The sequence below is a fragment of the Chlamydotis macqueenii genome, chromosome 10, assembly GCF_036417535.1.
Source record: "Chlamydotis macqueenii isolate bChlMac1 chromosome 10, bChlMac1.mat, whole genome shotgun sequence".
In the NCBI taxonomy this organism is placed as follows: domain Eukaryota; kingdom Metazoa; phylum Chordata; class Aves; order Otidiformes; family Otididae; genus Chlamydotis; species Chlamydotis macqueenii.
This window is the reverse complement of record NC_141565.1, coordinates 5,885,578-5,901,372: the sequence shown is the minus strand read 5'-3', so window position 1 is coordinate 5,901,372 and position 15,795 is coordinate 5,885,578. Positions and strand designations below refer to the sequence as shown.

General features: G+C 42.4%; 2 protein-coding genes across 5 annotated transcripts in view; one reads left to right on the top strand and one right to left on the bottom strand.

Annotated features, from left to right (window-relative positions):
- PRKCD (protein kinase C delta) overlaps window positions 1–3,001 on the top strand; it is a 70,839-nt gene extending 67,838 nt beyond the window's left edge. For both annotated transcript variants that reach the window (XM_086755338.1, XM_086755337.1), the window contains exons 16-18: window positions 622–810; window positions 1,031–1,159; window positions 2,479–3,001. In XM_086755338.1, coding sequence (XP_086611464.1) covers window positions 622–810; window positions 1,031–1,159; window positions 2,479–2,637 — 477 coding nt within the window. In that variant the 3' untranslated portion in view covers window positions 2,638–3,001. The remainder of the gene's footprint in view (window positions 1–621; window positions 811–1,030; window positions 1,160–2,478) is intronic.
- Window positions 3,002–6,283: 3,282 nt separating this feature from the next.
- LOC104485787 (6-phosphofructo-2-kinase/fructose-2,6-bisphosphatase 4) overlaps window positions 6,284–15,795 on the bottom strand; it is a 49,423-nt gene continuing 39,911 nt past the window's right edge. For 2 of the 3 annotated variants that reach the window (XM_086755649.1, XM_086755648.1), the window contains exons 13-14: window positions 14,461–14,525; window positions 6,284–6,572 (exon numbers count right to left, since the gene is read on the bottom strand). In XM_086755649.1, the coding sequence (XP_086611775.1) occupies window positions 6,513–6,572; window positions 14,461–14,525 (125 nt within the window). In that variant the 3' untranslated portion in view covers window positions 6,284–6,512. Of the gene's footprint in view, window positions 6,573–11,217; window positions 11,310–14,460; window positions 14,526–15,795 lie in introns of all 3 variants that reach the window. The other variant, XM_086755647.1, reaches the window with a different exon arrangement.

Below are 15,795 nucleotides of genomic sequence, written 5' to 3'. Positions count from 1 at the left end.
CTATGTTTTTGAAATGTTAGTGGGCAGTTCTTGAACAGCTAGTTTTCCCCTCTGCCTTTAGAGCTAGCACACATGAGGCTCCCGCAAAAATGACTCGATGAGCACTGCAGATGCTGAACAGGCTTCTGCCCATGCAAACAACCAAAATTCAAAGCAACGGGGACTCTCACTAACTTTAATTCCCTGTGCTCATAGTTGTTTTTTTTTAATCTGATTTGCAAAGTAGTACAAATGTCGTTAGCTGTTAAAGCTATAAATGATGTCAAAGCCTGTTTGCTAGTAATCTACTTTTCATTGCTACTTGCTCCTCCTTCCATCTTGTAAAGAAACTAGAGATGTTTTCCAAGTATATGGTTAGGTAAAGTAAATGGAGAAAATTCCTGAATGAGAGCGAAGACCTGTACACCGAGCTGTCTGTGTTTCTACAACAAGCAGCCAAGGATAAAACTACAGATGTGCATCAGGGTTGACAAATTTGTCAAATAGCTGGAATTTTTTTTCTCCTCTAAATATCCTAGTTATTCAAGATTTTATCTCAAAATACTTCTGGATTTTGATATATATTGCTTCCTCTTACTAATTACTTGTACTTCTTCCTCTGCGCTTCTTCTGTGGAACAAGATCCTGCAAGGTTTGAGGTACACATTCTCTGTGGACTGGTGGTCATTTGGGGTCCTGCTGTACGAGATGCTTATTGGACAATCCCCGTTCCACGGGGATGATGAAGATGAGTTGTTTGAGTCCATCCGGGTGGACACCCCTCACTACCCGCGCTGGATCACCAAGGAATCAAAAGATATATTAGAAAAGGTAGGACTGATGATCCATGAGTGGGTCACAGTGCTGTATTTGTCCAGGGAAGGACAACTCTAGGCTTTTTAAAAAGCTGTTTAGCAAGCAAATATACTTTTACAGATGGAAAACAAATAGTCTGCTTACTGTTAGCAACTTCTGTACACCCATTATTCTTCCAGTGCTACCTACCCTTTGAGCAGAAGTAAGGCTTTAACCTGGGTGTTTTTTCTTGCAGCTATTTGAAAGGGATCCAACCAGACGACTTGGGGTTACTGGGAATATCAGAGACCATCCGTTCTTCAAAACCATCAACTGGACAGTGCTAGAGAAGAGGGAGGTGGACCCTCCTTTCAGGCCGAAAGTGGTAAGTGGGTTGCTCTTTGTTCGCAGCACTATTGCAGATGTCAGCCTAGGGGTGAAGAGTGATTTCTCTCACTTGCTTGAACTATCCTGCTGCAAGTTTCTCTTTGCATTTTACAAATGAGAGTTACATATCTCAAACCCCATTGTTCTTTGATGGTTCAGTTAGAAAAAGGGGCACCATATTCTTCCAGCTGCCCCAAAAATCTTCCTGTTAAGGCTGTCTGTGTAGGCTCTCTCCAGGCGCTGCTTTACTAATATAATCTTCTGGAAAATCAACTAATACTTCCGATAGCCATTCTTTAGATCCTTGGAAAAATACAATGTTTTATATGCCTTTATCTTAGAAACATTGATAGTTTCAAGTATTTTCTCTCCTGTAACACCATGTGGGAGAAGGACCAGTAACTTGGTAACTGCCTGCAGGCATTCTGTACCAGCATTAAATACGTGCTCCTTAAACGCCGCCGAGTGTCTCCAAGTGCGCACAAAGATGCGTTCGCTATACCTGTTGAGCTGTTCTTAGTGTACATGCCTGATGTTACCTGAAAAAAACATGTAAAGAACAGACCGTGTGATACTTGTGGTCTGTAGCACCATGGGCTGCTGCTGCTTCATCTCACCTGGTTAAAAATCCAAACCAGTTTTCCTCCAGCCCGCTACTGGTACAGGTAAAATGATTCAGAGGTAGCACAGTCTCTTTAAAATGTCCTTATGTACTCAGTGGAGGAGAGCTGTCCCATTCAAGAAGAGAAGACTTCATGTTGCACATTCCTCTAGAAATGGCAACTCTGGAAATGTAAGGATCCTACAAACAGTGACCTTTGGGAGTGCAGAGTGTAAAACATGGTCCTTAGTAATGTGAATTTCTGTGAAACATACACAGATATTGTATCCAGACACAAAGCAGCTGCAAGAGGGTGGGCATTGGTTTTTTTCTCTGAAAAAGTACCGACTGTAAAATGATTTCAGGAATTTAAAAAATTTGGTTAATGTCAAGAAATGTTGGACTTACTTGCTTATATTTAAGTGCTGCATTGTTTTTTTTTTTAGTAGAGCATCTTGGGGTAACTCAGTGAAATGTTACCACAAATCCAGGGGGTTCTTCTCCAAAGTGACCTGGTGTTATTATTTGTTTTCAGCTAACAATAAACAATTGCCCAGTTATAAATCTTAGTGTTGCTAAAATAGGGAAAAAGGAAATTTTTCTCTAAGGAGGAGGGAGCTCAAGAAATAACTTCTTAACCTTCCCTAGTTAAGCAATTTGTTCTGAAGAAATCACAAAGTTTATCTCCAACTGTCTGCCCTCTCTGTTTAACACAGAAGTCAGCGAGCGACTACAACAACTTTGACAGAGAATTTCTAAGTGAGAAGCCAAAATTGTCCTACAGTGACAAGAACCTCATCGAGTCCATGGATCAGTCTGCGTTTGATGGATTTTCTTTTATTAACCCTAAATTTGAACAGATCTTAGAGAAGTAAGCCTCTGAACAAGAGTCGGACTGTAAACCAGAGTTAAACCCAAAACTCCCCAGGGCTGTGTTACATGTTCCAGTGATGCGGATACTTCAGAATAGTACACAGTAGTGTAATTAACTATGGCCAGCTGCTGATTTACTGGCAGTGTTTTTATGCATGGTTGGGTTTTAGGTATGTGAATCACGTGCATTATTTCCTGTAAATTCTGTTTGGTACTTGAATGTAGTTATGTTTTATATATATATATATAAATGTGCTGTATATTTTGCTCGAGAGACATTGGGGAAACAGAAAATGTCTTTTTAAAGTGTTTGAGCCCTTGGTTTTTATTTGTCTTCAGCTAAAAGAAAGTTACATTAAACTTTCATTCATGTCTATGATTTTTTTTTCTAGAAATATGCAATTAAACACCAGTTGTCTTTAAACTACAGTAACAAATAATAATTTGAAAGCCCTGATGACTTACAGAAATAACACGCATTTTAGGAGAATTAACCAATATGAACAGTTAGGTAATAGCAGGGAGTCACAGTGTAACAGTAGCTGCTGTGGGCAGCTGTGCTCTTTGTGTAAAGGCTGGCTCCTGCTCAGGGCAGTCAGTGCCCAGCAGAGTCGGGCTTCACTGATCAGGGAACACATTTACTCTGAGGCAGTGTAAGTATAAGACAGCCTGGCCTAAGTACCCAGCAGCAGCCCCAGAGCCTGGGAACTGGAGTTCCTGCTGTTAAATGCCAGTTTATACCAATGAATACCCATCAGCACAGCAGCTTCCCAGGAGAAAATCACCAGGTAACAGCTATGTGCAGTGTTCACACTGCTCGCCTGGTCTGCAGAGAGGAAGCATCTTGCTGAACTGCCAAGCACACGTTTCTCCCAGTTTTATGTGCTTATTTTTAACAGAGCAGCTGTGGCTCCTTCTACAGGCTGTAAAAAGGGCACAAAACTAGATTCTGCTTGGTCACAATGGCTACTTCTGAATTTTGATTTTTAACCATTAACAGGAAACAAAAACTAATGTAATTACTGCAAAACTCTCCTTGCAGTCTGCCCATAAAACACAGAATGAAGCAAGGCCCCTGGCTTCTTCAGGAGAGCTGTGGAGAGCAGCTGACTGGCAGGAACAGGCACCTGGCCTTTCAGCTGCTGTAAATGGGCACAGCCCAGAAACAAACTAAGACACACCAGCACACGTTGTAGCATTTGATCTTTATTACTTGGATCAAAGGTCAAGTGATTACATTTGTCTGAAAGATTATGATGAAGGCCAAGGATGTAAGAAAAGAATTTAATCCCATTGGAGAGACTGCGTCTGAGCTAGCGAGTGCATTAACAGTCAGGGCAGTAAAACAAACACAGGTACACACACACAGAGTCAGGACAAGGGGTTTCTCCTCCCCTGTCAGTGACATATGCAGCTTTTAGACAATGACAATCTGCAATTTTTAACCGTGCCTTTCCAGAAAGGTGGTCACTTGCTTCCAATCTACATTCATTGTCTGTACTGCTCTCGCCAGATAGAAAGGGTCAGATGTAGTCAGTGATTTAGTACCTTCCTAAATAGAACAGAACTTTTTTTCTTTTCAAGTATCAACATAACCATTTATTTACACTTACTTATATACAATTCTTTTTACTGAACACCCACTTAGTAAAACATTCATCACAGTATATTTAAAAGCAGGCTATAAAAATACCTACTATACATAAAACATTGAGCCTCAAGGAATTTTACAGCACCTCTAAAAGTTGAGAGAGGTAAAACAAAGGGAGAGAAGGGAGACACCTCAAGCCATGCCTGCCAGTGAAGAGAAGCCACCCTTGGGCTCAGCTCTCACTAGGGGAAACCCTTCCTTCCACCACATTCCTTCAACCAGGTCTGAGCTCAAGACAAAGTGCAGTCTACCAGTAAAACCCCAGGTTTCTAATTCCATCCTCTGGGATTTGCCCTCTGCCACTGCAGATAAACTCTGACTTTCTCCATTTAACAACTCCTGGTCACAGCTGGACAGCAGAGGAACAAGGGCTGCCGGGAGCACAGCCTGGCTTTCCCACACTGAACACACATCACGTCTTTGCTAAGCAGCGCTGCGTAGTCTCTCTCCTCACACAAAAACTACAGACACAGCTGAATTAATGAAGATCTGAAATGGGTGTTACCAAACATGATCGCACACACAAAGCTTTAGACAGCAGCGCTTGAAGCAAGTGTTTCTGGTCCTTCCGTACCCTATGCATTCCTCTTCTGAAACACAACCCAGGAGTACGGTATGGCTTACTTCCAGAGCTGAAAATATTGCTGAAATTAACTTATTAAACACATCACAACAGCAGCATGTTATTTTACAAACCCTGCACAAACAAAAGACAGTTTAGCCCTTGCCTGCAAAACTACATTACGAGGGCCCAGTATTTCACACAGGAATTAAGGGGACAAAAAAAAAAAAAAAAGAAAAAAAACACACAAACAAAAACAACCCAAACACACAAAACAACCCCAACAACATACATGGTAAAAGCTCCATTAGTTGAACAGAAATCCTTAGAAAAAAAAACACAGTCCAGCTACCAAAGACCAGTTCTCCTGGTTTCAGAACTACGAGCTGGCAGCTCACTGCAGCTGTCTGGTAACACACGTACAACACACACCGATTCCATACAGGTAAAAGGCTGTGGCCTGAAGAGACAGGAAATTCTATTTTTAGCACTGGAGTTTCCCAAGGTCTAAAGGAGCAGCAAAGAATTGGGATGGTGGAAGGTGCTTAAAAACCAACACAAAAAAACCCAAGGCAGGTGTGCCATGTTAGTAATAATGTCAGAATTTACCTGAAGTTTTTCTTGCATGAGAAAGAGTTAAACTCCACACCTAAGCTTTCTGTACTGTCTCCTCATGTACGTATTACATGTGGCTACAAAAAAGAAACATACTTTTATGTTGAAATTCATTCAAAAACTGCCTAAAAAAACCAAAACAAAACACCACAGCACTAGTAAGACAAGCAGCTTCTCCAGCCCTTGACAGTCTGAATCCTCTTCCCCTCCCTTCCAGTCTCAGCAAAGCTGCTCATCCCCTCCTGTGACAGCAGCAGCATGGACCTGTCTCTCTCTCTCTCATTACGCAGGCTGCTGGCTGTACTCACACATCCACCACTTAATACTGCGTCTTCCACTGCCCTCAAAATACAGCTGGCCCCTGGAAAACGTTCAAATCTTGCAAAAACAGCAGGGTTTTTCAGGTAGCAAATCTGCTTTTAATGCTTTGATTGTACAAGGGAAAAGTCTCCCCATTTCAGAAAATGTTAAGTTGTGGCTGGCAATCCAAAGCTCAGTTTAAAACACAGGAGCTACCCGAGCTGACAGGCTTGCCCATTTGAAAGTTCTGCAACATGAAGCCTCCAATGCTCAAAACAGAATTTCACGTACGCTAAATACACCATCAAAAAAATCTCCGTGTAATCCTAGGCAATTATTCACAGTAAAAGTAAGAGGAACTCTTAGAAAAACACTTTAAAAAGAAAGTAAAATCTAGTTAAAAACTGACAGTCAAATTGACACGGAAAATCAGCCATCTTGCAGTATCCACAGATGAACAATAAAAACCACTGAAACTGCACAAATTTACATACGAAAAATCAAAACCCAACTCTATTCTGCTTCCCATAGATCTTTTTACCGATACCTTTCGGCACTGGGAGTTATTGAGAGCTACGGGTTTTTTCCGAAGAAGCGGAATCACATTCAAAATGTCTTAAAGTGAAGGGGCGACGCGTTCGTTCCAACTCGCTCAGTGCTCAGCAATGCTTTTCTCTGTTCTCCTGGACCTGAGCTGCTACTTGGCGCTCTTGCGACGGAGGAAGGGCTGCCGCCCCTGGGAACTGGAGCTATAGGTGGTTTGGTACTGTCCTCAAAGCTTCTTCTCTTGACCGATCCACACCTACATTCTGCAAATGTGAAGATAAAAGAGACTTTAAAGCAAGGGTCTCATTGTCAAACAAAGTTTTGCTTAACACACAGCTATTACACAAGGCAAAGATGAGCAGATTTCAATGCTTATTTCCTCAAAATGCTTTGTAACACACAAAGAAAGGTGGCAGCCCGTTGAACAGAAGTCAGAAGCCAGGCTTCGACCTTGTCCCAGCTGCTACACACTTCACAGAGCCCACGTCCCTCAGACACAAACCGGGGCTCTGTGCTGCCAGGGAGACAGCATCTCTAACACACACACTGCACCGGCTCTGGTAGGACAGTCAGCCTCTGTACACCACACGCAGGTCACAATGTTGTATTTTTTAAGATTTTTCTTCCGCTTCAACCTCTGTTTTTAACCACGTTTTTCAAATCCACTGTCTCTTCTAGCCTTTCAGGCACGCACAGAGTATAACAAAAAAAAGGTCATAAACCACACCAGAACTGGTAAAATCCAAAGGGAGGGAAGCCCATCGCTCCTTGTTTCAAGCACACTCCAGGAAATGACACCTTAACACCAACGGCTATAAAACAAACGCTGGTCCTGTCTGTAAGCAGCCAGGTCACTGGAAGGACTCTGAATAACTCCCTGAAGAGCTGGTAACAACGTTTAAATGCATTACAGGATACATGGGCACTCTGGCAGACATCACACTGCCATCACATCATGTTTCAGTGATTTTATAGCCACATTTATTAGAGTTTACTCTGAAACCAAGTCTCCTCAGTCCAATGAAAAGCAGAGCCCCGCTAGCACACTGGAGGGGGACTCTCAGCACATGCTCTCAGACAGCATACACACAAACTCCGTCAGTCAAAATGTAGGCACTTAAAAAGCAAGTCACTCCCCTCCCCAAACCCAGTTTCTAGGATTTTCAGCCATTTCTTATGAAAACAGAGATAAGCAAGCAGCACTGGGGCTGAAGTGTGCCAACATCACTTCTGTCCTTACCCATTCTCCTACACTAGTGTCAGCCCTTTCCTTTCTCACCAGCCTTTGAGCCCTCAGGTAAATTGCCCTCTTCTCCATCACAAACATCGCACCAAGGTTTCTGAGAAGACTCACGTGAATGCTGCTGGGACAAGTCAAAGTCCTGGAAATCCCTGCACCCACTAGCACACTGTCCACCCCACTCTCTAACTTCTCCCTTTGAATGAAAGAAAAGCAACAACCCTGTCTCAGAAAGAAGCTTCTACAGCTAGCATCTCTCCTGCAGCAAAGGACACAGAGAAGCATCAGCTTCTAAGAACATGAGGACCCGGCAAAACAAGTCACACTCTGCATGACCACAAGAGAAGGGGGCGGGGGTGGGGGGGAACAAAACCAAAAACCAACCAAAACTTTCTGGCATTTGTTTGCACTCTTCTTAGTAACATACCCAGAAATTCCTTGGGACTGTGGAGATGTCTCCACAGACAATCCAAGAATATTGGCTAAAGTCTTTTAAGCAGAGCATCTGCTGTTGATTCAAAGAAAATTAAATGGAGCATGAAATGGAGCATCAATACAGAGGAATCCAGAGGTATGGGACATTAGTTCACAAGCAGCAAGAACTAGAGAGCTACAACATGAAACTACAAGGAAACAAGGTGGTTGAGACGAGGCAGAAGACACAGCTTATTCCAGTCAATGAGAGGGATCGGATGAAAGCAGCATCTCAGCAACTGAGACAGACCCAAGAGGGAACACTGATGCACAGTCAAGGTAGCTGAAAGCAAAAAGGGCTTCAATTTGAGTAGAAGTGAAGGAGAAAATGCTGTAGAAGTGAAGCACACTGAACTGTCACACTGAAGAAAGAAAACTGTCTGGGATAAACCCTAATAAACACACCCTAGGGCTTTACTGGACAAGCAGAACACCTAACTGCAAGACCCAGTGAACTGAGGCTTAGAAAGGGACTAACTTCCCCTTTGGGGATTAAACAGATTCCTACTCACAGGAAGCACATTAGACTGCGGCAGCTAGGATTGCACCTGCTTCCAGAACAACCAAGAGCATTGAGAGCAACCAGAACAGTGCTGTGGCTTGCAAAGATAAGGCTCAGCGCTCACCGGGGCAGGAGTGGCCTCGCTCTGCCTTGCACGAGGATCCATCTTACCCAGTCCTCCCTGGAAAGGCTCAAAACACCCAGATTAACCCAAATACACTCTTACACCACTGTTCCTCCTCTCCTCATTACACTCCCCCTGCTTTGTACATTTTTTCCTAGAAAACAGAGCCTCTCATAGAAACAAAAGTGCTCTGGGTCTGCGAACAGGACAGAGTCTGCCATTTCAGCTTTGATTCGCTACGTGCAATCTTCACAGCAAAATGGGAAGATTTCACAGGAAGGCTCCTCTCGGGAAGAGGGCTCTGAAGGGGAGAGGAACCACGAGGACAGCCCAAACAGATGCAGTTAGCAAGGGCCCTGCACAGCTGAACAGCCAGCACAGGCATCAGGAGAGAAATAAACCACACAAGACAAATAACCCAGTATCCTCATCAGCCAGCTTTCCCTCATGAGCTGTGCCACAGACTGTCACTGCCTCTTCCTGCCTGGTGTCAGGCCTTGCTTTTAGTAAGAAAATGAGCCAGAGGGGACTATTAAGCAATCCTGCTGTAATAGGAGACCTCTTGGAGAGCAAAACTGGTTTTAAATACGCACTTCACTCCACTGCATACATGGTACAAGCATTAAGCTCCGTAAAGAGAACGACATGCAGCCACAGCCCCAGGAAGTCAGGCTGGCAGCAGCTGGCAGGGATGGAGGGTCCTGGGCACTGCTGCCACTTCCCTCTCCTTCACAAATTCTGCCAGCTGTGGAGCAGGAGAGCCCAGCTTTCCTCTCCAGCCAAATTCCTGCCCCTTCCATCTTCCCCCTCCGTCTCCTCTGACAGCCCAGGTCACCCTTTTTCAAGCAACAAAACTCAGTTTTTCTACAGCAGACACCTGCGCAGTCTTTGGCTCCATCAAAAACGTGATGTACTTAGCTTAAATTTGCACAGTGTTTCCTTAGCCGTGGCCTGCGGGGGTGACAGCACTCCGAGTCATCTCGGTGCAGTTTCTCAGTACCCAACTATGGCCAGCATCCCTGAGACCTCTCAAGGACATCTCCTCAACTGTCAGGTAAAAAACAACCGGTCTCCCTAATTAATGTGCAGGCAGGTATGGCAGGCTCAGATCTCCTCCTCTAGCATTTTTCACAGCAAAGCTCACGCCAAGAGGCTGGGGCAATTCAACACTGAAAAGTGACAAAACACTCCCAACATTATGGTCACGACAAAGAGAGGAAAATCATTCAGGTTATCTCAGTCCCAGCCCATCCTGCACACGGCTTTAACTAAATACCAAGCGGTGAAGTGGGGGGCTCTCTGGCCAGGAGGTTATTTGGTTGTATTAGAAATTCCCAATTACTATAAATCTCTGAAAACTACAATGTAATTTTAGAAGTGCAGATATGTAACACTTCTTTTCCAAAATCCCCCAAACTACCTGAAAAACTGAACAGATAAAAGCTTTCCACAGCACGCCACTCTTGCTTACTTTGAAGACTAAAAGACCCCCTTGGAAAACAGTTTCAGGAGTCGGTGACTTTCTGCCTTTCCCTAACGTGACGCTACATAAACAGAGCTGCTTCAGTGGCACAGATGCATCCCGCTGCCCGTTTTGCCTACCACAACATCGCAGAGAAAGGAGCCAAGGTGTGGCACCACATCTCACACAAGCTGCAGTCTCCTCCAGCCTGTGAAAGGCTTTTTTGTAATTCAACTCTCACCTTGCTGGTCTGAGATCCCGCGCCTACTGGAGTCACAACCCAGCTACAAAACCTTTAGCCTAACTCTGCTTCCACATTCTGAAACAGCCAACACTGCTTGTTGTAGCCTAGACAAAATCTGGGTACAAACCACATGGAGCAGAGCTGTAAGCGCTCAGTCACCCACATCCATACGAGAAGCAGGAAAACAGGAAATTTAAAATCACTTCTGTTGGCGAGCAAACTCTAAAGCCCAGTTAATGCAGAACAGCTGTTAAGAAAAGTCATACATTAAAAACATTTACCCACAAATCCCGTACCTTGAATAATTATTTTGGAACTAAGTGAAAACTTGCTACTCTCTTCAAACAGCACACGGTTAATTAGCACATCTAAAGCACTAGTGCTACGGATCAGCAGGATTAAGGTTTATAGTACATCTGGATTGTTATTCTCTGCTACATAGCAGTCCAATCACTCACAAGGGCACTGAAATAGGTAATGCTGGTGCCTAGAAAACAAACTTCAACTTTTCCTTATTTCACACAGGATGTTGTGTTTCATGCCTTTGATAAACACACTGCAACTAACATTAAATGATTGCTGGCTGTTAGAATAAAACTTAATGCTGCAGGATCTTTAAATCATAGCAACTTACATCAACAGCATTCCAGTGACAGCCGATCAATACTTGATAACTCATCCACGATAAATTAACCAGTGCAATAGTTTTATTGTGATTTGATAATGTTTTTCAAGTCATGTGCTGTACAAGCATTTGGTATGGGTTTTGAGTTACTGGGTTTGGGTGGGGCTTTTTTATTTCAAAGTGATTGGAATGATTAGTTTTTAAATTTATTTTGAAGTAGTAGGATGAAAACAGCACCCCAAGTTCGATAGTTGATCAGCACACAGGATTCACTGATGAGCAGGGACTGTTACAAGAGCGTCCTCAGGAGGTCTGGAAATGTCTACATTCTGTGTAATAATAAAAATACAGAGGAGAATATTTATCATGCAGCAGTAAGAGCAACAGAAAATACCAATCAGATTCCTTCACAAGTACACAGCTGCATTTACTTAAAGATTTTTTTTTTTAAACCCCCACACCCCAAGAATGCAGCAGACTGACAACTGGTTGGTGTGCCTGGAAGAGACAGCAGAACAACGTATTTACAATAATCACCGATCCCACGCTTTGTGTTTAGGATGTCTTTTACAGGCCCAAGCAGGAATCCACTTAAACACGTGCTGCAGCACATATACATCTTTCCTGAACTATGCCATATACTTCTTCCCCAAGGGAAGATTTTAACTTTTGTTTGTGTTACAGGGAATGTACTACCCCTGACAAAACAGAAATATCTCTTCCCAGACACCTTAACCATTCAAGACTGATCACACCAACTAGAGCTCACCTCATATTGCAAAGATTGTAGAAGAAAGAAATTTAAAAAAAAAAAAAAAAAAAAAAGACATGCAATGCAGCAAATTATTCACAATTAAAAAAAACCAAAACACCAGCACAGCTAAACACTCACGCTAGGAAGCGGAGCTTTGAGTGCAGCGGTGCAGAGCCAGGCTCAGGAATCACACCTGCCGCAGTACCACTTCACCCACCTTTCCACCAAAAATGCAGACTATGATAAACTGTTCCCGAGTTCCTTACAAGATCTTGATCTAAGATCTGGTCTATTTTAGGCCAAATCATTGCCAATTCTTCAAACTTCATGCTGATGAGCTTCTTCAGTCTTACTTGGTTTACACTGAGGTAAGTAAACTCACCTTTCACGAACATCTCCCTCTCCCCTTCCCCTGACAAAACCAAAATGAGAGCTGTGTTTCCTGCCACAAGCAATCTCCCCATCTGTCACTCGGTAAGGCAGAGGTGCAAAGCAGACATTTTACCCCAGTGCTTGTCTTCGGGCCCAAAGAGGAGACCCAAGCAACAGCTAGAGTAATTCCCCTGAATTATTTTCAGTCAAAAGACTAGACTCCTTCATTTGAAAAGGTCAGGAACTTAAGCCACCACAGCGCTGACAAACACAAAGCTTCAATCCACTTCAGACAAACCACTGTCACACAATGAGTTTACACACGCTATAAACAAACACTTGGGTGTTTTGCCTGCATTTCTGCAATGTGAAATTAGATTCTTTCGGCTGAAACCGAAAAGGAGTGCTCTGTTCTGAAACACTGATTACAAATTACTTGTGGGGCACAGAAGAGCACACTAAGCAAATTCTTAATCAACAGCTTCACTGTTTAACAATGTTGTTATCTGTGACACTGCGTTTAATTGAATGCTTTGACTTCAATAGACTATTTGAAAACTTAATTTTACAGAAGTAATTAACATTTTTGTAGGTGATGTAAATGAAAGCTTTTGAAGTTTTCATAGTCCTCTGAGCAGTATTGAAATACAGACAGGATCCACTTAGTCCTTCACTCAGCCCTACTAAATGAGCAGCGTATCATCACCTATACTTCACTGGGTTCTTTGGGGGCTGAGGAAGAGGAGTGTGAGAGTTTTTTAAAAATAAAAATGCTTCTGCTCCTTTTGCTTTAAAAAAAGAAAATTAATTCAATTTGTTTCTGTACTAAACAAACAGCTGTGTGTCTCTGTGTCCGCTATCTGCAATGGAACTATCTGCACGATCCTCTACATGCACCTGAAACACAGCCACCCAACACCACCATCAGTATGGCAACATCATTCGCTAGACATTGTAACAGTCACTTGGTGGTTCAGGTAGAGCTTTCCCCCTCAAATAAAACCATCTTCAATCAGAAGTGCTACTTCCAACAGTAATTCACAAGACACTTCAGCAAGCTGTAAATTCAGCACCAGTATTTTATCAGCGACACTAAACACGTTCAAATGATCTGCGTTATTTAACACAGATAACCTAACACCTGCTCTAAGACATCCTCATTTATTTCCACCATGCTTCCCCAACACCTTTTAGGCACAGTGAAAACAGGATGGATTTCCCAAACCTAACAAAGCAAAGATATGAAAGCAGCAAAGCAGAATGACACCGGAGAAAAGGGAAGAGGAAATACGCAGTGCAACCATCTAACAGAAAACATCTCGGCTACGAACGACCACAAGTCACTGTTTTCAGAACTCAGAATACCCAAGTCATTAAAACAAAACTTCTTCGCAGGCACCTCCTGCACAAATTCTGCACAACTGCCACAAATGCATACCCACGTACAAGTAAGGCATTTTGTGTCACGTGCCTTGTTGAACATACAGTAAAACCACATTTATCGCCATATTCCTTTTCACCATGAACCACTGTTCTGAAAGCCACCACAAACAGCCCTTTCTCACATCGTCAAACTGACTTTTAATTCACCAGTAGGCATGGCTCATAACCTCAGCAGGGCACTGGTGCCATACTCAGTAGTATTAGCATGAGGATCTGCAAGCGAACCCGAAATTTAATCACAGCACATCTGACATGACTTTCATAAGGCAGAAAAGGAAGAGCTTTGCACGAGCAGTAGAATCAACCTAAGCTCACGTCAACACGCAGGAGCACAGAGAACCATGTGCCTGACACACAGAGTACAAAGCTGCCGTGGTCTGACACGTAAGCTCCACTCACACTTCACAAATACACTCAATTTCTTTTTCCCCAGCTGTTCTGCTGTACCCTAAGAGCTAGTCTTCCTCTCCAGCTTTGGCTTAAAACACAGGTGGCATCAATTCCTGTTTTTCATACAATGACCACAGGGATGAAAAAGCTGATGATTTCATTATTTACTCTCTCCAGAATAAACATGGCATTCATAACAACGTACTTTTTGACTACACTCTGTTTCTGCTAAATGAAAAAGCCTGGAAGAACACTTCGCATACAGTTTTTAGATTGATATAATATCTTCAAGTTCTCATTCATTTTTTGAAGATAAACTACTCCAGCTAGAGCTTATGTGTAAGAAAAATTTCCTCAATAAAAAGGATCTTTTCTCCCTCTCAACAACAAGCCAGTAGTAAAGTTTGATATGTAAAATTATATACGTCCAGTTGAGTTATCAAATTATTTCTAACCTCATGGACAACGGAAATCAGCTCAGTACATTACGTCAAGTTCTCAGACTTGAAAAATATTCTTACCTCAGGTTTATCTCTGTGCGTGTTTACAGCTTCAACATTCAGGAATATAGATTCCACTTTACATCCTGTTGACAGAAAATACATTTTTAGAATTGGTCTGCTTTAAAAATGAAGTTATAGTAAAAATGCAATCTGCTTTTGATTTGGTAAAGGTTAATCACTTTCCTCATCTGATTTATACTAGTTTCCCAAATTCTGAATAGCTAAAGCTATTGAAATTTATCTGTTCCACCAGGATGAACACTATTCTCAATCTGACAATCCATCTTCTAGCCTCACCTTAACTTTATCATTATTTTCTTTGAAACAAATTCCCATTTTTAAACACACACTAACAACAACATTCAGTCAGGATGTTCTTATTTGCATCTTTTTGGTTTTTTAGACATCCTAGACTTCGTAGAATTTCATTGTGATACAGAAGATAAATGCTGCTCTGAACTTTTAAAATACAAAAACAATTATGAGAAGGTACACTGCGTGTCATTAGCAACCCCGTTCCTCTATGCATGCAAAACAGTTGTAACTTCCAGTTAAATGGAACTTTAAAGCTGACTTCTGAAAAGCAGCTTCTCCTTTTCACCCAAAAATGGAAAACTCCAGAGAAGCAAGAAAAATTCAAGAGTCAGAAGAGACAATTACTCAAGTAGTATAAACTGACCCACTTAGAGAATTATAACTACTCAATCCTCTGTGGCCACAGCATTTTAAGCAACACCTGATTGCCACTCTCTGATCTCACATGAACATAACTTCTATAAGCGACCACTACCCTACATTTAGAATTAGAGTATTCATAAATACTCTAATTCCTCTGATGTACCACACAGTCCATCTTCTATCACAAACAAGTTTTCAGATATTTCTGCTCACTCATTCCCTAAAGTCGTAACACACTCCATAGAATTCCTACGTGGCAGAAAAAGGTGGTTTTAGCCTTTTCTTAGAAAGCTACTGTGCTTTAAAAAAGAATACAAATTAGTAAAGCCAATATTTACCTTCCCTTAGGAAATCCTACTCTGAGAAATCCCATTTGTCACAAACACTGTGAGCAAACACTGCAGGAGAGTCAGCACTCAGAAACAGTCACCCAGAAAACAGACTTTCAGGGGCAAAAGTTCCCATCTCCCCCTGGAAGAGCATCCTAGTCATCCTTCTATTCACAGATCCATTGTGACTCCCCAAATTGAATAAAAACAAGCTCTGATCCCTGATGTTGGCCATCACGAGTGACTCCACCGTAATCACAATGTGCACATCCCACCTCATTTTTAATTACCAACGTGCAAGTTCATACCTACAGCAAGATGCAGTTCCTCTTTCCTGTGTGCTCCC